This window comes from Haliotis rubra, unplaced genomic scaffold, assembly GCF_003918875.1.
Source record: "Haliotis rubra isolate DU_JTF1 unplaced genomic scaffold, ASM391887v1 Scf90, whole genome shotgun sequence".
Classification (NCBI taxonomy): Eukaryota; Metazoa; Mollusca; class Gastropoda; order Lepetellida; family Haliotidae; genus Haliotis; species Haliotis rubra.
In genome coordinates, this window is record NW_025767635.1 from 1,162,621 (window position 1) to 1,187,898 (window position 25,278).

The 25,278-nt window shown below is 43.2% G+C and overlaps 1 protein-coding gene across 1 annotated transcript in view; it reads right to left on the reverse strand.

Annotated features, from left to right (window-relative positions):
• LOC124263969 (CYFIP-related Rac1 interactor B-like) overlaps positions 1 to 25,278 on the reverse strand; it is a 57,850-nt gene that overhangs the window by 16,378 nt on the left and 16,194 nt on the right. Inside the window, exons 2-3 of the mRNA XM_046698699.1 lie at positions 11,158 to 11,260; positions 8,889 to 9,010 (exon numbers count right to left, since the gene is read on the reverse strand). Of these exons, the coding sequence (XP_046554655.1) occupies positions 8,889 to 9,010; positions 11,158 to 11,233 (198 nt within the window). The 5' untranslated portion in view covers positions 11,234 to 11,260. The remainder of the gene's footprint in view (positions 1 to 8,888; positions 9,011 to 11,157; positions 11,261 to 25,278) is intronic.

Genomic DNA, 25,278 nt, shown 5'->3' on the forward strand with positions numbered 1-25,278 from the left:
CAGATGGGATCAGTATAGACAGGGTTGCTGCTGGTAAAGACATCGGTACAGATGGGATCAGTATAGACAGGGTTGATGACAAGACATCGGTACAGATGGGATCAGTATAGACAGGGTTGCTGCATGTAAAGACATCGGTACAGATGGGATCAGTATAGACAGGGTTGCTGCTGGTAAAGACATCGGTACAGATGGGATCAGTATAGACAGGGTTGCTGCATGTAAAGACATCGGTACAGATGGGATCAGTATAGACAGGGTTGCTGCTGGTAAAGACATCGGTACAGATGGGATCAGTATAGACAGGGTTGCTGCTGGTAAAAGACATCGGTACAGATGGGATCAGTATAGACAGGGTTGCTGCTGGTAAAGACATCGGTACAGATGGGATCAGTATAGACAGGGTTGCTGCATGTAAAGACATCGGTACAGATGGGATCAGTATAGACAGGGTTGCTGCTGGTAAAGACATCGGTACAGATGGGATCAGTATAGACAGGGTTGCTGCATGTAAAGACATCGGTACAGATGGGATCAGTATAGATAGACAGGGTTGCTGCTGGTAAAGACATCGGTACAGATGGGATCAGTATAGACAGGGTTGCTGCATGTAAAGACATCGGTACAGATGGGATCAGTATAGACAGGGTTGCTGCATGTAAAGACATCGGTACAGATGGGATCAGTATAGACAGGGTTGCTGCATGTAAAGACATCGGTACAGATGGGTACAGATGGGATCAGTATGTAAGAGACAGGGTTGCTGCTGCTGGTAAAGACATCGGTACAGATGGGATCAGTATAGACAGGGTTGCTGCATGTAAAGACATCGGTACAGATGGGATCAGTATAGACAGGGTTGCTGCATGTAAAGACATCGGTACAGATGGGATCAGTATAGACAGGGTTGCTGCATGTAAAGACATCGGTACAGATGGGATCAGTATAGACAGGGTTGCTGCATGTAAAGACATCGGTACAGATGGGATCAGTATAGACAGGGTTGCTGCATGTAAAGACATCGGTACAGATGGGATCAGTATAGACAGGGTTGCTGCTGGTAAAGACATCGGTACAGATGGGATCAGTATAGACAGGGTTGCTGCATGTAAAGACATCGGTACAGATGGGATCAGTATAGACAGGGTTGCTGCATGTAAAGACATCGGTACAGATGGGATCAGTATAGACAGGGTTGCTGCATGTAAAGACATCGGTACAGATGGGATCAGTATAGACAGGGTTGCTGCTGGTAAAGACATCGGTACAGATGGGATCAGTATAGACAGGGTTGCTGCATGTAAAGACATCGGTACAGATGGGATCAGTATAGACAGGGTTGCTGCATGTAAAGACATCGGTACAGATGGGATCAGTATAGACAGGGTTGCTGCATGTAAAGACATCGGTACAGATGGGATCAGTATAGACAGGGTTGCTGCATGTAAAGAGACATCGGTACAGATGGGATCAGTATAGACAGGGTTGCTGCATGTAAAGACATGCGGTACAGATGGGATCAGTATAGACAGGGTTGCTGCATGTAAAGACATCGGTACAGATGGGATCAGTATAGACAGGGTTGCTGCATGTAAAGACATCGGTACAGATGGGATCAGTATAGACAGGGTTGCTGCTGTAAAGACATCGGTACAGATGGGATCAGTATAGACAGGGTTGCTGCATGTAAAGACATCGGTACAGATGGGACAGTATAGACAGGGTTGCTGTGCATGTAAAGACATCGGTACAGATGGGATCAGTATAGACAGGGTTGCTGCATGTAAAGACATCGGTACAGATGGGATCAGTATAGACAGGGTTGCTGCATGTAAAGACATCGGTACAGATGGGATCAGTATAGACAGGGTTGCTGCTGGTAAAGACATCGGTACAGATGGGATCAGTATAGACAGGGTTGCTGCATGTAAAGACATCGGTACAGATGGGATCAGTATAGACAGGGTTGCTGCTGGTAAAGACATCGGTACAGATGGGATCAGTATAGACAGGGTTGCTGCATGTAAAGACATCGGTACAGATGGGATCAGTATAGACAGGGTTGCTGCATGTAAAGACATCGGTACAGATGGGATCAGTATAGACAGGGTTGCTGCATGTAAAGACATCGGTACAGATGGGATCAGTATAGACAGGGTTGCTGCTGGTAAAGACATCGGTACAGATGGGATCAGTATAGACAGGGTTGCTGCATGTAAAGACATCGGTACAGATGGGATCAGTATAGACAGGGTTGCTGCATGTAAAGACATCGGTACAGATGGGATCAGTATAGACAGGGTTGCTGCATGTAAAGACATCGGTACAGATGGGATCAGTATAGACAGGGTTGCTGCTGGTAAAGACATCGGTACAGATGGGATCAGTATAGACAGGGTTGCTGCATGTAAAGACATCGGTACAGATGGGATCAGTATAGACAGGGTTGCTGCATGTAAAGACATCGGTACAGATGGGATCAGTATAGACAGGGTTGCTGCATGTAAAGACATCGGTACAGATGGGATCAGTATAGACAGGGTTGCTGCTGGTAAAGACATCGGTACAGATGGGATCAGTATAGACAGGGTTGCTGCTGTAAAGACATCGGTACAGATGGGATCAGTATAGACAGGGTTGCTGCTGGTAAAGACATCGGTACAGATGGGATCAGTATAGACAGGGTTGCTGCTGGTAAAGACATCGGTACAGATGGGATCAGTATAGACAGGGTTGCTGCATGTAAAGACATCGGTACAGATGGGATCAGTATAGACAGGGTTGCTGCATGTAAAGACATCGGTACAGATGGGATCAGTATAGACAGGGTTGCTGCATGTAAAGACATCGGTACAGATGGGATCAGTATAGACAGGGTTGCTGCATGTAAAGACATCGGTACAGATGGGATCAGTATAGACAGGGTTGCTGCTGGTAAAGACATCGGTACAGATGGGATCAGTATAGACAGGGTTGCTGCTGGTAAAGACATCGGTACAGATGGGATCAGTATAGACAGGGTTGCTGCATGTAAAGACATCGGTACAGATGGGATCAGTATAGACAGGGTTGCTGCATGTAAAGACATCGGTACAGATGGGATCAGTATAGACAGGGTTGCTGCATGTAAAGACATCGGTACAGATGGGATCAGTATAGACAGGGTTGCTGCTGGTAAAGACATCGGTACAGATGGGATCAGTATAGACAGGGTTGCTGCATGTAAAGACATCGGTACAGATGGGATCAGTATAGACAGGGTTGCTGCATGGTAAAGACATCGGTACAGATGGGATCAGTATAGACAGGGTTGCTGCATGTAAAGACATCGGTACAGATGGGATCAGTATAGACAGGGTTGCTGCATGGTAAAGACATCGGTATAGATGGGATCAGTATAGACAGGGTTGCTGCATGTAAAGACATCGGTACAGATGGGATCAGTATAGACAGGGTTGCTGCATGTAAAGACATCGGTACAGATGGGATCAGTATAGACAGGGTTGCTGCATGTAAAGACATCGGTACAGATGGGATCAGTATAGACAGGGTTGCTGCATGTAAAGACATCGGTACAGATGGGATCAGTATAGACAGGGTTGCTGCATGTAAAGACATCGGTATAGATGGGATCAGTATAGACAGGGTTGCTGCATGTAAAGACAACGGGTCAGAAAAAGGAGGTGACATATGATAACATGGTTAATGTATCAGTTTGCGTATAGGGAAATGACTTTCGTGAGTCCCCCCTAAAGGCACTTGGCTGTATGAGAATACCACTGACCTGTGTGTCACACACTGCAGTAGGGGACATATAATATCGAGAGGAAAAAAACACTTGAAGCTATTTTGATCTCACAGATAACAGACAATTGCATCACCATGTTTCCTAAAGTGTGTCTCCTTCCACACTGTTCCTACAGGAAGAACTCAAATAGAACACGCCATGTGTAGGCTCACATCACTAGGCCATCCTGGAGCTTTACTCAGAATAACACAGAATATATATCAGAGCTTGGAAACTCATTACAGAACCACAAGAAATGACTGCTGAAAGCCATATCCTCCAGTTGGGAAATATCAACATGGTATACAACAGTTGTACTATACCTCCTTAACACAACTTTATATGTCCACAATGCATACTTGGCCAGATGTACTGCACAATGTAGAGTTAAAGATAAAATAACAGTTGAGAAAAACCTCCAGGAGATACTGCAAACAAAGGTGTGGGTGTTACACAATACCAGACTACAGTGCCAGGACCATGGAGTCACCTACCCTGAATCATCCATCACGTCACTACAACAGTGGTGCAATGTTGGATGGCAATGTCCTGACAATGGTGGGAGCAAACCCATTTAACTGCCACTAACAACAGCACAAGGCAGTCTACCATCACTACCCCCTGCCCAGACAACGCCTACCATCACTACCCCCATCCAGACACAGTCTACCATTACTACCCCCATCCAGACACAGTCTACCGACACTACCCCCATCCAGACACAGTCTACCATCACTTCCCCATCCAGACACGGTGTACCGGCCACTACCCCCATCCAGACACAGTCTACCATCACTACCCCCATCAAGACAGTCTATCATCACTTCCCCATCCAGACACACATCTCCACCATCACTACCCCCATCCAGACACAGTCTAATCATCACTTCCCCATCCAGACACAGTCTACCATCACTTCCCCATCCAGACAGTCCCCATCCAGACCTGATCACTACCCCCATCCAGACACAGACTACCATCACTACCCCCATCAAGACAGTCTATCATCACTTCCCCATCCAGACACAGTCTACTCACACTACCCCCATCCAGACACAGTCTACCATCACTTCCCCATCCAGACACAGTCTACCATCACTTCCTATCCAGACACAGTCTACCATCACTACCCCATCCAGAGACAGTCTATCATCACTACCCCCATCCAGAGACAGTCTACCATCACTTACCCCCATCCAGACAGTCTACCATCACTTGGCCCCCATCCAGACACAGTCTACCATCACTAGTCCAGACACAGTCTCTCCCCATCCAGACACTACTCCCATCCAGACAGCTCTACCATCACTACTCCCCATCCAGACAGTCTATACCATCACTTCCCCATCAAGACACAGTCTACCATCACTTCCCCATCCAGACACAGTCTACCATCACACTACCCCCATCCAGACACAGTCTACCATCACTACCCCCATCCAGACACAGTCTACCATCACTACCCCCATCCAGACACAGTCTACCATCACTTCCCCCATCCAGACACAGTCTACCATCACTACTCCCCATCCAGACACAGTCTACCATCACTACCCCCATCCAGACACAGTCTACCATCACTTCCCCCATCCAGACACAGTCTACCATCACTACCCCCATCCAGACACAGTCTACCATCACTTCCCCATCCAGACACAGTCTACCATCACTACCCCATCCAGACACAGTCTACCATCTACTCACCCCATCCAGACACAGTCTACCATCACTTCCCCATCCAGACAGACACAGTCTACCATCACTTTCCCATCAGAGACACAGTCTACCATCACTACCCCATCCAGACACAGTCTACCATCACTACTCCCCCATAGAGACAGTCTACCATCACTACCCCCCATCGAGACACAGTCTACCATCACTACCCTCATCCAGACACAGTCTACCATCACTTCCCCATCCAGACACAGTCTACCATCACTTCCCCATCCAGACACAGTCTACCATCACTACCCCCATCAAGACACAGTCTACCATCACTTTCCCCATCAAGACACAGTCCATCATTACTACTCCCCATCCAGACACAGTCTACCATCACTACCACCCCCGATCCAGACACAGTCTACCATCACTACCCCCATCCAGACACAGTCTACCATCACTACCCTCATCCAGACACAGTCTACCATCACTACCCCCATCCAGACACAGTCTCTACCGTCACTAACCCCATCCAGACAGTCTACCATCACTTCCCCCATCCAGACACAGTCTACCATCACTACCCCCATCCAGACACAGTCTACCATTACTTCCCCCATCCAGACAGTCTATCATCACTTCCCCCAACGAGACTCTCTGAAGCTATTCATTCCCTACGTACCAGGGTTGTCCAGGAGAAGATATTCATTCCCTACATACCAGGGTTGTCCAGGAGAAGGTATTCATTCCCTACGTACCAGGGTTGTCCAGGAGAAGGTATTCATTCCCTACGCATACCAGGGTTGTCCAGGAGAAGGTATTCATTCCCTACGTACCAGGGTTGTCCAGGAGAAGGTATTCATTCCCTACGTACCAGGGTTGTCCAGGAGAAGGTATTCATTCCCTACGTACCAGGGTTGTCCAGGAGAAGGTATTCATTCCCTACGCACCAGGGTTGTCCAGGAGAAGCTATTCATTCCCTCCAGGAGAACGCACCAGGGTTGTCCAGGAGAAGGTATTCATTCCCTACGTACCAGGGTTGTCCAGGAGAAGGTATTCATTCCCTACGTACCAGGGTTGTCCAGGAGAAGGTATTCATTCCCTACATACCAGGGTTGTCCAGGAGAAGGTATTCATTCCCTACATACCAGGGTTGTCCAGGAGAAGTTATTCATTCCCTACAGTACCAGGGTTGTCCAGGAGAAGGTATTCATTCCCTACGTACCAGGGTTGTCCAGGAGAAGGTATTCATTCCCTACATACCAGGGTTGTCCAGGAGAAGGTATTCATTCCCTACATACCAGGGGTTGTCCCAGGAGAAGGCTTATTCATTCCAGGAGATGCACTAGGGTTGTCCAGGGAGAAGGTATTCATTCCTCACGTGCACCAGGGTTGTCCAGGAGAAGGTATTCATTCCCTACATACCAGGGTTGTCCAGGAGAAGTTATTCATTCCCTACATACCAGGGTTGTCCAGGAGAAGGTATTCATTCCCCACGCACTCAGGGTTGTTGTCCAGGAGAAGGTATTCATTCCCTACGCACCAGGGTTGTCCAGGAGAAGATATTCATTCCCTACTGCACCAGGGTTGTCCAGGAGAAGGTATTCATTCCCTACATACCAGGGGTTGTCCAGGAGAAGGTATTCATTCCCTAATGCATACCAGGGTTGTCCAGGAGAAGGTATTCATTCCCTCACGCACTCAGGGTTGTCCAGGAGAAGCTTATTCATTCCCTACGCACCAGGGTTGTCCAGGAGAAGGTATTCATTCCCTATGCACCAGGGTTGTCCAGGAGAAGGTATTCATTCCCTCACGCACAGGGCTGTCCAGGAGAAGGTCCAGGATTCATTCCCACGTACCAGGGTTGTCCAGGAGAAGGTATTCATTCCCTACGTACCAGGGTTGTCCAGGAGAAGGTATTCATTCCCTACATACCAGGGTTGTCCAGGAGAAGGTATTCATTCCCTACGTACCAGGGTTGTCCAGGAGAAGGTATTCATTCCCTACGTACCAGGGTTGTCCAGGAGAAGATATTCATTCCCTACATACCAGGGTTGTCCAGGAGAAGATATTCATTCCCTACGTACCAGGGTTGTCCAGGAGAAGATATTCATTCCCTACATGTACCAGGGTTGTCCAGGAGAAGATATTCATTCCCTACATGCACCAGGGTTGTCCAGGAGAAGGTATTCATTCCCTATGTACCAGGGTTGTCCAGGAGAAGGTATTCATTCCCCACGCACCAGGGTTGTCCAGGAGAAGGTATTCATTCCCTAATGCACCTGTGGGTTGTCCAGGAGAAGGTATTCATTCCCCACGCACCAGGGTTGTCCAGGAGAAGGTATTCATTCCCTACGCACCAGGGTTGTCCAGGAGAAGATATTAATTCCCTCATGCACCAGGGTTGTCCAGAGAAGATATTCATTCCCTACGTACCAGGGTTGTCAAGGAGATGATATCAATTCCCCTACGCACTCCAGGGTTGTCCAGGAGAAGATATTAATTCCCTCACGCACCAGGGTTGTCCAGGAGAAGGTATTCATTCCCTATGTACCAGCACTAGTTGTCCAGGAGAAGGTATTCATTCCCAGGGTTGTCCAGGAGAAGATATTCATTCCCTACGATACCAGGGTTGTCCAGGAGAAGGTATTCATTCCCTCATTACCAGGGTTGTCCAGGAGAAGGTATTCATTCCCTAATGCACCAGGGGGTTGTCCAGGAGAAGGTATTCATTCCCACATACCAGGGTTGTCCAGGAGAAGATATTCATTCCCTACACGCACCAGGGTTGTCCAGGAGAAGATATTCATTCCCTACGCACCAGGGTTGTCCAGGAGAAGATATTCATTCCCACGCACTCAGGGTTGTCCAGGAGAAGATATTAATTCCTACACGCACCAGGGTTGTCCAGGAGAAGGATTCATCCCTCACCAGGGTTGTCCAGGAGAAGATATTCATTTCCCTCACGCACCAGGGTTGTCCAGGAGAAGATATTCATTCATTCATTCCCCAGGAGAAGATATTCATTCCCTACATACCAGGGTTGTCCAGGAGAAGATATTCATTCCCTACGCACCAGGGTTGTCCAGGAGAAGATATTCATTCCCTACATACGCACCAGGGTTGTCCAGGAGAAGGTATTCATTACCCCATTCCCCACGCACCAGGGTTGTCCAGGAGAAGATATTCATTTCCCTCACGATGCACCAGGGTTGTCCAGGAGAAGATATTCATTCCCTACGTACCAGGGTTGTCCAGGAGAAGATATTAATTCCCTACATACCAGGGTTGTCCAGGAGAAGATATTCATTCCCTACGTACCAGGGTTGTCCAGGAGAAGATATTCATTCCCTACGTACCAGGGTTGTCCAGGAGAAGGTATTCATTCCCTACAGTACCAGGGTTGTCCAGGAGAAGATATTCATTCCCTACGTACCTGTCTTATTTCTTCTGTGGCTCCTGTGTATTTCCGTAACTCCTTGGTGATCTCATGGGACACTTTGAGGACGGCATCAACCATGCTGTACACAGGTCGCTCCTGGGGTGTCGGCTCTGTGTCTGAGGGTACAGGTCAGAGGAAAATATAAATACAATCGCACACAACAGGAACAACACAGCTATGCCACAGGAACAGTACTGACTGACTGACTGAGTTTGGTTTCACGCTGCTTTTAGCAATATTTCAGCAACATCAGGGCTGGGGACACCAGAAATGGGCTTCACACATTGTAACCATGTGGGGATTTGAACCCGGGTCTTCAGCGTGATGAGCCAACGCTTTAACCACTAGGCTACCCACCGCCACCAGGAACAGTACTAATACAGCACAGGAACACCACAGCTACACAACAGGAACACCACAGCTACACAACAGGAACACCACAGCTACACAACAGGAACACCACTAATATAACACAGATACAAAACAGGAACACCACTAATATAACACAGATACAAAACAGGAACACCACAACTATACCACAGGAACAGTACTAATACACCACAGGAACACCACTAATATACCACAGCTACATCACAGGAACACCACAGCTACATCACAGGAACACCACTACTAAACCACAGATACACCACCGCTACACTACTAATATACCACAGAAACACCACAGCTACACCACAGGAACACCACTACTACACCACAGGAACAGTACTAATACACAACAGGAACAAACTAATACACCACAGTAACACCACAGGAACACCACTAATATACCACAGCTACACCACAGGAACACCACTACTATACCACAGGAACAGTACTAATACACAACAGGAACAAACTAATACACCACAGTAACACCAGAGCTACACCACAGGAACACCACTAATATACCACAGATACACCACAGCTACAAAACAGGAACACCACTACTATACCACAGGAACAGTACTAATACACAACAGGAACAAACTAATATACCACAGGAACACCACAGCTACACCACAGGAACACCACTAATATACCACAGATACACCACAGCTACAAAACAGGAACACCACTACTATACCACAGGAACAGTACTAATACACAACAGGAACAAACTAATACACCACAGGAACAAACTAATACACCACAGTAACACCACAGGAACACCACTAATATACCACAGCTACACCACAGGAACACCACTACTATACCACAGGAACAGTACTAATACACAACAGGAACAAACTAATATACCACAGGAACACCACAGCTACACCACAGGAACACCACTAATATACCACAGGAACACCACAGCTACACCACAGGAACACCACTAATACACCACAGGAACACCACAGCTACATCACAGGAACACCACTAATATACCACAGGAACAGTACTAATACACAACAGGAACAAACTAATATACCACAGGAACACCACTAATATACCCCAGCTACACCACAGGAACAGTACTAATATACCACAGGAACAGTACTAATACATCACAGGAACAAACTAATACACAACAGGTACACCACAGGAACACCACTACTATACCACAGATACACCACTAATATACCACAGCTACACCACAGGAACACCACTAATATACCACAGGAACAGTACTAATACACAACAGGAACAAACTAATACACCACAGGTACACCACAGGAACACCACTACTATACCACAGATACACCACAGGAACACCACTAATATACCACAGATACACCACTAATATACCACAGGAACAGTACTAATACACCACAGGAACACCACTACTATACCACAGATACACCACAGGAACACCACTAATATACCACAGATACACCACAGGAACACCACTACTACACCACAGATACACCACAGGAACACCACTACTATACCACAGATACACCACAGGAACACCACTAATATACCACAGATACACCACAGGAACACCACTAATATACCACAGATACACCACAGGAACACCACTCATATACCACAGGTACAAAACAGGAACACCACAACTATACCACAGGAACAGTACTAATACATCACAGGAACAAACTAATACACCACAGGAACACCACAGGAAAAACACAGCTACACCACAGGAACAACACAGCTACACCACACCACAGGAACAACACAGATGCACCACAGCTACACCACAGGAACAACACAGCTACACCACAGGAACAATGTCTGAGGTTGACAACGAGGTTGACAGTTGACTGTCCTTGTCTAAGATAGGTAGGATGTGAGTACTCACTCTCAAAGTCCACGAAGATGTCCTGTGCTTTGGCAGGAGGTTCATTGTTGAGAAGAATACGTAAAAGGTTTCCCATCACAGCCTGTGCCGAGCCTCGAGGGAGCTGAAACCAAAGCGCTAAAATTAGTTGCTGGATAATCTCCTCCAACAGACTAGAGAAGAACTCATAGATCACAAACTTTGTTTCTTGTCTACCGCTGTACACAGCAATATTCCAGATCTATTGCGATGGTCTGTAAATAATCAAGTTCAGTGATCAAGGCAGGACCTGAATGGCAGGATGCTGTTGAGGGGTAGTTTTCTCAACACAACTTTGGGATGAAACATGCAATAGGTAATTTACAATTTGTGTAGACAATACAGAATATACATTTGGATAAAGTTAATAAAAAGAAAGATAAGCTATGAGATCAGACATATTATAAGCAAGATTTTTCCAAAAGCAGACAGTGTGATATGAGGACATCAGCGGGAATTATTTTTCATATTGACTCACAGGTTCAACATGGTTATCTCATGGTTATCAAGTTGGTTACAAAAGCAGACAGTGTGATATGAGGACATCAGTGGGAATTATTTTTCATATTGACTCACAGGCTCAATATGGTTATCTCATGGTTATCAAGTTGGGTACAACACAGGGACTTTAAACACTGCATCGGATGATTGTTTTCTGATCTCAAACAAAGATTCATGGTCACAAGATATTGTCATGTGATATCACTTCCTTTGAATGAGTACCCGAACAATCAGCATGTCACAGAAACATCACAAGATCCAAACCAGGAAACAGTGAAAGGATCACCAGCACACAGCCACATAATCCCTGCATGTAACAACACAATAGGTAATACAGAGGCAAGGTACAAGCTTAGAAACCATTAACTTAAAGGGTTTAATCATGCATGATTTACTGCATCCTAGTTTTCAGTTTAACATGTCAACATACTGACATAATTATATCAGCTTTCGAACTACACTCTCCTATTTGGGTGTCAGAAACTTTGACATATGAGAAAGCATGCTAATCTACAGAAAGTCCCACCCCAGGTATATTTATACTAGCGTGGGACCCAGCCCAACATCCTCCTTTACTGGGACATGGGAAGAGTTGACCAAAGCATACTTACCTGCCCCAACCCTCATTAAATTAACACATATGACAGTAACATATAAAGCTGTGACAACCCTTCACTTTTACCTAACTACACTCAGCCACCACTACCCCCTCTCATCCACCCCTACACCCACACTCTCACTCACTAACCCCCATACTCACCCACCCCCACTCACTAACCCCTACCCCCACACTTTCACTAACCCCCCCACTCACTCACCCACCCATACCCCCACTCTCACTCACCCACCCCTACAAGTACAACCATACCACTCACCCAACCCTACACTGACACGCCACTCACCCAACCCCTAATCCTACACGCCCAGTCCTACCCCAACACACACCTTACCCCAACACTGCACCACCCACACACACGCCCACCCTACCCCAACACTCTCACTCACTAACCCCAACACATCCACAAGGCCCCCTACCCCAACACCCCCAACACTCTCTCACTCACTGACCACAACACTTCTAATTCCTACCCACACACTCACTAACCAATCCCTGCACTTCACCCCCACCCACATTTCCTCCCTACCCCAACACTCCTACTCACTAAGTCCAACACACCAACACACACTCACACCCTACCCCAACACTCTCACTCACCAAACCCTACCCCAACACTTACTCTCACCAAACCCTACCCTACCCTAACACTCACTCACCAAACCCTACCCTACCCCAACACTTACTCACCAAACCCTACCCCAACACTTACTCACCAAACCCTACCCTACCCCAACACTCACTCACCAAACCCTACCCTACCCCAACACTTACTCACCAAACCCTACCCTACCCCAACACTCACTCACCAAACCCTACCCTACCCCAACACTCACTCACCAAACCCTATCCCAACACTCACTCACCAAACCCTACCCTACCCCAACACTCACTTACCAAACCCTACCCTACCCCAACACTCACTCACCAAACCCTACCCCAACACTCACTCACCAAACCCTACCCTACCCCAACACTTACTCACCAAACCCTACCCTACCCCAACACTCACTCACCAAACCCTACCCCAACACTCACTCACCAAACCCTACCCCAACACTCACTCACCAAACCCTACCCCAACACTCACTCACCTAACCCTACCCCAACACTCACTCACCAAACCCTACCCCAACACTCACTCACCAAACCCTACCCCAACACTCACTCACCAACCCACTCCAACACGCCCACTTCTTAGCCCCCACCAACCACTGACCCTACATATTCCACTCACGCCACATGCTCCACCACTACCCCTAATATACTCCTTCTCCAACCCTCACCCTAGTATGTCCACCAAACTCCAGTTCACACTACTCACCTGCTATAGCCTGTATATAATCAACCACAGGTGATACTTTCGCAACAAGGCTGCTCGGGCAACACGACCCTAAGGACAATTCAAGTTGCCAATAAATGCCTGGCAATCTAGTGACTTAGCAGTTTGTTATTTTATCTTAAGCTTCAAAACTCAGTTTGAAATATTTAACAGGGCATTGTGGATTCATGCAAATAAACATCTGATGTTTTGCCAATGACAAAATCTGCCGCCTACTGAACATAACATCCAACTTAGACATTAAAATAGAGGCTGTAACAGTGTCAATGCAGCAGAAGCTGACAGATTTTAATCATATAAGGAACGGCGAAAATCAACAGAATATTCATCTTGGGGTCTGTGTTGTGTGGAGATGTTTAAACATCTCTGGTGGCATCAAGTTTAGAGGGCAGGGGCAAACACTGTGTGACATGCAGCCGGCATGTATGCTGCCCTGTTGACTCAGCATGTAGCTGTTGACAATGGTGTTTAGCACATTTACTGTTGGACCTGACAAAGGTATCGCTGTCTCTGTGGAAGTTCCTAGGCCATGCAGCAGAACAACAGAGCAGCATGGCTCACATGCAGAAATTCAAAAGCACTTAGCGTTGTTGTGAGCTTTTGAGACATGAAATAAAACTTATCAACAACACTTTAAACTTAAGTATTCTAAAACTTTCTACTCATTTATTCAAAAATACCCAAACAACTGGATCCAGAGTAAAGCTTATTCAATGCATGAAACATCTAGGAAATACCCCATTCACATGATATGAGCATTCAATCAAACATTTAATCGTTGCAATTGTAATGTCTTCTATGAGGAGACGTGTCAACTCCCCATGAAAGTCAGTTATCCATCCACGAATTGTTTCTTCTTCATCATTGTGGCCTGTGAGGACCCCTTATCTTAACCACAGGAAGTGACACGACCTTGACACAACACCTCAACTGCTTGTTTAACAATATATCATCAAGTATGTCCGACATATTTCACATGTACTCAGGCAATTGTTATCAGCTCATGCGGAACACAGGCTCTCCTGGGTCTTGTAAGCTAGAAAGTGGTGGACCTACAACTACGGTATATTCTCATTCCGGGAACTGCAAGTCGGATTTATTTGTTTGTTTCTTAGATGACGATGGGCTGCAAATAATCGAGTCAAGACCAGACAATCCAGTGATGCAAGCAGGACAAGTTTGTGTTCTCCGAGTCATGGCAGTGGTTGCATGAAGATGACTGTGTGGAAACAAGACCAGACAATCCAGTGATGCAAGTAGGACAAGTTTGTGTTCTCCGAGCCATGGCAGTGGTTGCATGAAGATACCTGTGTGGAAACAAGACCAGACAATCCAGTGATGCAAGTAGGACAAGTTTGTGTTCTCCGAGTCATGGCAGTGGTTGCATGAAGATACCTGTGTGGAAACAAGACCAGACAATCCAGTGATGCAAGTAGGACAAGTTTGTGTTCTCCGAGTCAGGGCAGTGGCTGCATGAAGATACCTGTGTGGAAACAGGACCAGACAATCCAGTGATGCAAGTAGGACAAGTTTGTGTTCTCCGAGTCAGGGCAGTGGCTGCATGAAGCAGTGGAAACAGGACCAGACAATCCAGTGATGCAAGTAGGACAAGTTTGTGTTCTCCATGGCAGTGGTTAGGGCAGTGGTTGCATGAAGATACCTGTGTGGAAACAAGACCAGACAATCCAGTGATGCAAGCAGGACAAGTTTGTGTACTCCGAGTCAGGGCAGTGGTTGCATGAAGATACCTGTGTGGAAACAAGACCAGACAATCCAGTGATGCAAGTAGGACAGGTTTGTGTTCTCCGAGTCATGGCAGTGGTTGCATGAAGATACCTGTGTGGAAACAAGACCAGACAATCCAGTGATGCAAGTAGGACAGGTTTGTGTTCTCCGAGTCATGGCAGTGGTTGCATGAAGATACCTGTGTGGAAACAAGACCAGACAATCCAGTGATGCAAGTAGGACAAGTTTGTGTTCTCTGAGTCATGGTAGTGGTTGCATGAAGATGACTGTGTGGAAACAAGACCAGACAATCCAGTGATGCAAGTAGGACAGGTTTGTGTTCTCCGAGTCATGGCAGTGGTTGCATGAAGATACCTGTGTGGAAACAAGACCAGACAATCCAGTGATGCAAGTAGGACAAGTTTGTGTTCTCCGAGTCATGGTAGTGGTTGCATGAAGATGATTGTGTGGAAACAAGACCAGACAATCCAGTGATGCAAGTAGGACAGGTTTGTGTTCTCCGAGTCATGGCAGTGGTTGCATGAAGATACCTGTGTGGAAACAAGACCAGACAATCCAGTGATGCAAGTAGGACAAGTTTGTGTCAATCCGTGGTCATGGCAGTGGTTGCATGAAGATACCCGTGTGGAAACAAGACCAGACAATCCAGTGATGCAAGTAGGACAGGTTTGTGTTCTCCGGGTCATGGCAGTGGTTGCATGAAGATACCCGTGTGGAAACAAGACCAGACAATCCAGTGATGCAAGTAGGACAAGTTTGTGTTCTCCAAATCAGGGCAGTGGTTGCATGAAGATACCAAGTAGGACAGGTTTGTGTTCTCCAGGCAAGACCAGACAATCCAGTGATGCAAGTAGGACAAGTTTGTGTTCTCCGAGTCAGGGCAGTGGTTGCATGAAGATACCCGTGTGGAAACAAGACCAGACAATCCAGTGATGCAAGTAGGACAAGTTTGTGTTCTCCGAGTCAGGGCAATGGTTGCATGAAGATGACTGTGAGGAAACAAGACTGGAGAATTTTATATATACTGAGGGAATAAAATAAGGGATCACATGAAAGCACAAGTGGTTTCCAGGTTTCTTCACAAGCCATGCGATACAACGCTTGAGAAGAAACCAGGAAAAAAATAAAGGAACACTTGTGCTTTCATGTGATCCCTTATTTTTTCCCCTCAGTATATATATTTCTTGTAATAAAACATGAAAAAAAAACACGGAAAGTAAAACTTCGAGCCTGACAGAGTGTGTTGATTCCACTGAGTATACCCAGGCGTGGGCACACTGACTGACCACTCCAGTAAAATGACATACTTCAATCAACCAATGTCCAAATAAACCCAATTGATGTGATGGGATATGATGGGATTTGACGTCATGTGACGTGATATGATTGGATATGATGGGAAGTGATATGACATATTAGTTCACCTCACACATAAATGTTGTTTTCTGATTTGGCTGAGCCAATCAATCTATGTCGTTTACAAGCGATAACATTTCTGTGTTACCCACTGGGATTGCCGAACTGTGGGAATTCATTTGGTACATCGTGTTAGTAGTGTTTGGGCTGGTGTCGGTATTGGGTAATTGCCTAACTCTGGTAATCCTTATTCCATAGAGGGTACATCAACCTTTAGCTTGCCTCACACATGTATGTCATTTTCTGATTGGTTGAGTTCTATTATTTTCAATGTACCCTTCTTACAAGTGAGTAACATTTTCTATGTACCCTGCTGGGAATGCCGAACTCATTTGGTACTTCGTAGTAGTAATTCTTTATCTCGAATAACATTGAACCATGTATGGAAATTACCAATGTTTTATGAATGCAAATCGATGGAATGGAGATAACTCTAAATTTGTTTTTCTTGTTGTCTGGTACTCCATACTATGATCCCATACCCGTGCTTCAAACAGTTCAAAATTACCATTGAGGTATTCGGTAAGATAAATACGTTGTTCACTGGTCCCTCGGGGCCCATGGGGGCTTCGGGCTCAGGGAACATAAACAAACATGGAGGGAGACCAGTGAACAACTTGGTGTGGTGTATCATATATCAAAACATTTCAGTAGTTTTCAGTAAAGTTTAACTTGATCGACCGGAGAATACCACTCGACGAGGGTGTCAGGCAATGGTATTTTTCAACCCCTGCTTTTTTTGCAGTACTGTACAAAGCCCTTTCAAGCTCCAGTTCAACAGCATCAAGTGAAACTTTCTAAAATACTTTAGTGAAACCAGTTGTGATTCCAATGCCATTTAGTTCGTGTTACACAACAGTTAGTACACTGTTACAATGGTTTGTGTGAAATAGCTGCTGCCCATGAGCCAAATACCTGTGACATTGAAGTTGGGCAAAATTTCTCTGAACATGGTGAAACTGGAACTGGATGAAAATTTTAATCAATACATTTTGGTATATATTTCTGTGAATCATCAAGACGATTAAGGCATCTCTTTAATGTCAAAGTGGTAAGCTGATGTAAGTGTACATGCTGTGCTAGCAACGTGTGTGAAAGCTGAAGAACTACCCCGAAACACAACACCTCCATTTAGTTCAACATAAAATTAACTTTGGAAACTGATTCATATACTGTGTACATTTGCACAATGAAATGGGGATCAGTCTTTCACCTTTCCTTGCTTGTATAACAAGTGTGTGATCATGGTGTCTTGGGGAGGATTTCTAAAGCATTGAACCTATATGACTAACATATCACATAAGCAAATACCATTACACCTACTGCAATCGGCATGAATAGACACTTTCCTGCAGAACACACAACTGTCCTGGACAAAAATGGAGGTCCCTTCACTGCCTTTATTTATCCTCAGTCCTCAACTAGGAAGTCCTGATTTACTTGGTACATGCACATACTCCATACCCCATACCCCACACTCCAGCAGACGTCTCAACACAGTGTCTCACTACAGCACACAGACCAATCTGCAGGCTCCATACCCCACCCCAGAAAATTACTACTACTCAGTGGCGGATGCTGAGCCGAGCTGAGCCCCCCGCCCCCCTCAAAAAGAAAATTGACTAAAGACCACATTAAAGTTAATGTTTTGCAATGGTGGAGCCAGGGTGGGGTTAGTACCCCTGAACCCCACCCACCCACCCCTTGAAAATTTCTGGATCTATGCTACTACTACTACTACAAATTTTCATCCTCAATAGCACAAAGAATGTCTAAAAATATGTAACAGTACAAGTCAAGAATAGAACTACAAATATTTTAAGACACAATTGTGCAACTAAATAAAAATATATTACTACTAAAAGCTTGGATTTGGGCTGGGATGAAAGAGAAGCAAGTTAAGATTAAGTATGTAGTGAAAAGTCTAGCACAAAAAAGGTAGAAGGTCAAGAACTAAAATGACATTAATAATCAACACAAAACTATTTCTAAAAAGTAACTAGTTATTGTTAATAGCTCTGTTACTTGCTGAGATAAATGTTCTAGATATCGGCATCCTGAAGGTTACAGGTAAAATTCACTGAAAAGAAAATAGGAACTGTTGTTTAAAATCTTCTGGCGTCTGGAGAACTACTGATATTACAGACTGCTGTTCACAAGGCAGGAATGGTAGAGCGTGGGTCGTTTGTAGTGACAAAGTGAGGCCTGCCAATCATGAAGGATTGTATCCATTCAATAAGATTACTTTTCACCGACATATGAGATCATTTTGACATTAGTACTCAGTATTAGTAGATGTGGCTGTTATGGTGTTCAACGAGGAGGAGAAGTCAGCATAAAGAATCCTGACAGGAACTTCTTCATTCTAGACAGTTATGAGTGAGATTTAAAATGGTTATGGTAGCATCGTCAACACTGTAAAGGGTCCAGTAAATGGTCAGCCTTTTGGGGTGTCAGTGAACGCTGTCCAGTGCTGGAATTAAATCCTGCCGCCACCATTTACGATTAAGCAGAACAGAAGCCAAGTGTTTTTCCTATGTGGAATAGTTCAGGAAGCAAGTGTGGAATACCTAGAAGCTACCTGTAGCATAATGACATAGCCTACTTAATGAAAATGAAGATTGTTAAAGCTCTTGCTGGATTTCTGATCCTCTCAGCCCAGGGAAAGACTCACGCTTCAGTCTCTGAACATATATAATTTTGATAGAAACAAATAATTCCATTCAAATTGAAAAGGAGCCCCAGTGAGATGTGAGATTCAGAACCTGTGGAAATCTAGACTTGCTTCATTTAGGGCTTTAGCATTGCAGAAAGGGCTGGGCGGAAGGGAAATAATGCAGTTGAGGGACTGTGAGACAGACTAGCCCCGGATCGGTATTGACCGTTCATTATTAACACCGGATTGATGACAGTAATTGGCGAACAATTGACTACTGAAATCATATCCCTTCTACTTATACCTATTCTTACTACGGCCATTGCACATGTGTAAATGCCTACTTGAAGATAAGGCTTAACATACAGCAGTAAGGTTAAGTCTGTGACCCCTTTATGTCAACACAGGACCTACTGTAGACACTTTGTGAATGATGTGCAGTCCCTTGCCTGGTACTGCATAAGCTCCACAGTATGGACTTCCTGGTTAAATCAAATCAAATCAAAACAAATATTTATTGTGCAAACTTTCATACAGAAACAGTGACAATATTCTATAAACATAAATAAGATATGTAATGAATCACATATATATGATGAGCAACAAAACATATAATAATACAGATGTGTAATAATAATAATAATAATGGCCTAGGACAATCAGATCTTCTATATTTGTTTAAAGTTGTACATGTGGTAGCAAATAATTTCTATACTATTTGGATCATTATTTCTAAAAAGGAGGTTAAATTTTTCAGTGTTTGTAAGTCTGAGAAAGTTATTAATTTTAGAGGAAAGGGAGTTAAATAAGGACTTTCTTGCATCTGAATATTTAGTGCAACACATGAAATGGTGTTCTTCATCCTCAAGGACAGAGCATTTATCACACAGACGGTCCTCCAAAGGTGTAGGTGGTCTTGTTCTCCTACCCAGTTCAATTTTTAGTCTGTGATCACTCAGTCTTAGTTTTGTGAAGTGGATACAGTGTTTTATTATCTTGCAGTGTTGCAGGTATGGTTCAAAGTTGATTTCAGATTTAAATTTTCTATATTTTCTAAGTTTGTTCCTTGAATTTAATGTGTTTGGATTATCTTGAAGAGATGAGTGGAACATGTCTGTAAATTTCAATTGGAGGTCCTTCAGTATAGAGGAGGAAGTAAGATTACTTTCCTTGATGTTAAACTTATCTAAGAGGCAACTGAGTTTATAGTACCATCTAATTTAGTGTACGGCAATCTTTATTGATTCATTAAAAGCCTTGTTTTAAAATAGTATTTGGAGATTGTAAAATATGACTGTAGAATTGAACAATGGATTTATCTACTCTGAATAATAGGCGAAACAAACCAAGCTCTGCTCTGCATGCCCAGTTATGCGTTTGCTGAGAAACTCCCAGAGTACGTTTACAGAATTTCGTTTGTAATTTTTCAGGTGGGAAAGAATATATATGTCTCAGCAGAACAAAATCAATTCCCCATACTTCACTGTTATACAGAACAACAGTTGCAACAATTGCCTTGAAAATTTTGCAGCAGACTGTTGGATCTAAATCATCTCCAAACAAGTTAGAAGAGAGAACATAGTATGCTCTTTGACCCCTTTTTACAAGGGATTCCACACAATGTTTAAATATGTAATTTTTTGAGTAAAATTGATATTTTATACTTATCCTGACTCATGCTCTTTTTGCTTGTCTCCTTCCTCTTGCGAACATAGTGGAACACTTGTATCTCCCTAATTGAAGTTCCCTTCAATGTAAAATCACTAATTAGTACACCACGAGTTACCTCCCTTCCACAAGCGCGTGAACGAGGGCGCCACCTCTACCCATGTGCCTCACTCTCTCCTCATATACTGAGCCCAACATTTGAATTTACAGGGAAATCCAAAGTGTTATTTGGGAGGATGGGAGGGCTGACCTCATGAGTCAGGATAAGTATAAAATATCAATTTTACTCAAAAAATTACATATTTTTCCTTATCCTGACTCATGCTCTTTTTGCTTGTAGAATCCAACAGAGCGGAGGTGGGAATATATAATACTTTGGATTTTAATAATTAGTGATTTGAACTGTGATGATTGTAATAACCCTATGGGAACTTCATAAAGGCATTGAACTGATGAATTCCTGCTGCCAGCTTATCAGCTGCCATATAGAGGTTATTACAATGTACTTATTATGATAAGTATATATAATATTAATACAATGCTTAAGACTAATAGACTTAAGCTTGTTAATATGCTAGTATAAACTCCTTAGAGTTTGTTAGCTAAAATACTTTAAGATATAAACATAGCACTAAGCTTAAAATATGATTAATTTTAAGCTAATTATATAATAACAAACCTCTTTAGGGTTTGTTAGTTAAAATATTTATATGATATAGACAGTGCTGAGCTTAAGATATGAATAAGCTTAGCTATATATATAACAGCAAACTTTGTAGAGTTTGTTAGCTAATACATTTTTACAATATGAGTATAGTATTGTGCTTAAGATATAATTATCTTAAGCTACATACAGTGAAGCCTCGTTAATCCGGACGGTTGCGTTTCTCAGTAAATTCATCCGGATTGCGAATAGTCCGGACTACTGAATCAAGACCCAAGTTGCTTCCCTAACTATTACAAAAACGACATGAATCTGGATAAAACAAATAAGCATTTAATGTAAAGCTTAATTCATCACATCAATAATTTTACCGAGTGACATCCGCATGTTGATCCGACGTGTCTGATCACGTCCTTCCTCAGCACAGGTGAGGTAATGTCTAACAAGCGATCTATTGTAGTATGCCTTGAATGTCCGAATTATTCCTGCATCCATCGGGTTGAATATGAGGCGTGGTATTTGGTCACATTTCGCAAAGTTAGCGAAGCTAACACTTGTGACTTGCAGCATTGTCGTAAAAGCAAAATCACTTTAAGTCCACGTGACCGCATCTGTCTGTCAAAGTACATTAACCAATCACAAAACAGCTCACTTGTCATCCACGCTTTGTATTGTGGTGTCAATCAAAGTGTAAATGTACAGTATCTTCAGTGGGGAGCTTTTAATGTCTAATTAAAACAACAACCCAGTTGGCCAGTTAATTAAGTAAACATCGCCGGAGGGAGGTGTTGTTACGGTTCGTGAACACGACTTACAGCGTCCGGACTGTGAAGCAATTTACTGTTTATTTTACTGATTGGTGACAGCTACTTACCGTCCGGTTCCGGAAACCGAATTTCCGGATTATCGAGGCAAATTATATAGGCATAGATTGGTAACAAGCTGAAATCGCCCGGGAGGCGAGACATCCGGATTATCGGAGTCCGGACTAACGGGGCTTCACTGTATATAATAGCCAAACTTAGTAGAGTTTGTTAGCTAATATATTTTTACAATATGAGTATAATACTGTGCTTAAGATATAATTAACTTAAGCTACATATATAATAGCCAAACTTAGTATAGTTTGTTAGCTAATATATTTTTACAATATGAGTATAGTACTGTGCTTAAGATATAATTAACTTAAGCTACATATATAATAGCCAAACTTAGTAAAGTTTGTTAGCTAATATATTTTTACAATATGAGTATAGTACTGTGCTTAAGATATAATTAACTTAAGCTATATATACAATAGCCAAAAACTCTGTAGAGCTTATTAGCTAATAGATTTATAATGTAACCATAGTACTAAGCTTAAGATATGATTAGACTTAAGCTAAATGTATATAGCAAAACTCCTTAGAGTTTATTAACTAATATACTTTTATGTTATAAACATAGTACTGAGCTTAAGATATGATTAAACTTAAGCTATATATATATAATAGTAAAACTCCGTAGAGTTTGATAGCTAATACATTTTATTATGTTGATTTAGACCTAGTATTGAGCTTAAGATATGAAGTAAACCTTAAGCTAAATATATAATAGCAAAAACCTTTTAGAGTTTTAATAGCTAATATACTTATATGGTATCAACATAGTATTGAGCTTAAGATATGAAGAAACCTTAAGCTACATATGTATAGCAAAACCCCAGAGTTTGTTAGCTAATACATGATATAATGTAACCATAAAGCTTAAAATATGATGAAAACTTAAGCCCAATATATAATAGCAAAAACTCTTTTAGAGTTTTGATAGCTAATATACCTATATGCTATAAACATAGTACTGCTTAAGATATGAATAAGCTTAAGTTACATATATAATAGCAAAAAACTCCATAGAGTTTGTTAGCTAATACATGTTATAATGTAACCATATTGCTTAAGATATGATGAAACTTAAGCCAAATAGCAAAAAGCTCTTTAGAATTTGTTAGCTAATATAGTTATATGATATAAACATAGTACTGAGCTTAAGATATGAATGAGCTTAAGCTACCTATATAATAGCAAAACTCCGTTAGAGTTTGTTAGCTAATGTATTTTTACAATATGAGTATAGTACTATGCTTAAAATATACTTGACTTAAGCTAATTATATAATAGCCAAAAAAACTCTGTAGAGTTTGTTAGCTAATGCATTTATCATGTAATCACTGTGATGATAAAAAACGAGCTTAAGCAAATTATATATAGCATGAAGCTATTTAGTACTGTTATAAGATAAGTAAAAATCTGTAAGATTGACTTATCTTCTCGAGGAACTGTCAACTGTTGTGCAAGGACCATGGGATCAAATTGGTGGATACCTGAGATGTCCTCGGTGGTGATATCTCTCAGATAATGGTTGGCAACCACCATATCGGATCTACAGTAATAAACCCTCCATTATTTCAAATAACATTTGTGTAGATGAAATTGTAGAAGTTAGCTCTAATATCAAGAGTATTAAAGCTCATGGAGGGTCGGATTAGGTCCATCTGTCTTGTATGCACGTAGTATGACAGTTCTGATCCAAACGGAGATATAGTGCGTGAGACTACACTCTGCGTAAGTTGATGATAGAGGAAAAAATCTGTTGTATTTTTTCTTCCTGTTTGGTTTGGTGGAGATAAATTTACAGTGCTCTTGCTGGCCAGCGTGATAGCATCATCGTATCATGGAGTCCAAGTATGTCATCCAGGCATGTTCATAAACCTCACTTGTGAGGTGTTGTAGCACTATATTCATATCCCCAAGTTGGTACGTGAAACTTCCGTTTATTCTCCAAACAGAAACTTAGTAGGTTTACTAACCATCTAGTTGTGTTAGTAGCTTGATGATGAAATTCAGGTGTAGTCTGAAGCGCTGTGGATTTCGATCCACTTGTATCACGTCGTCTAGGTAAATCGTTGCGATGTCCTTGACGATGTATGTGCACAACCGGGAGTTTGTGTCCTCGATGAACTTTATGTAAAAATCGCCTGACTGCTGTGCCCTTGTCTAAACTTGACAGGGGAGGTCTCTAACCTGAAGAAAGCAGCCTAATCCTGAAGGTTCAGGTTAACTGGGCTGTAAGGAGGCTTGCTCGTTCATTGATATAAAGTTGTCACTTGCAACCTATGTCTTGAACTGTGAACTATGCTCGACCTCTGTGTAGAGTTGTTCATCGGGTCCAATCAGAATAAGGCATTTTGATTCTGTAGAGTACCAGCTGTGATGTCACCGGTGTAGCAGGAAAAGGAACCTTGTATAATATAGTGCCGTCGTTGATATTAGAACAATCGTCGGTCTTCATCGTAACTTCCGAAGTTACCCGAAAGTGACCACGTGTTTCGAGGATTAATGGTAAACGCTTGAAAGCTTCGGCAAAATACCTCGCTCTGTAATATTAATGCTGGGTAGGTTATTTTCCTGGCTGTCGTGAAAGTGCTTCAGTTTTGAATATAATTCCGACTTCTT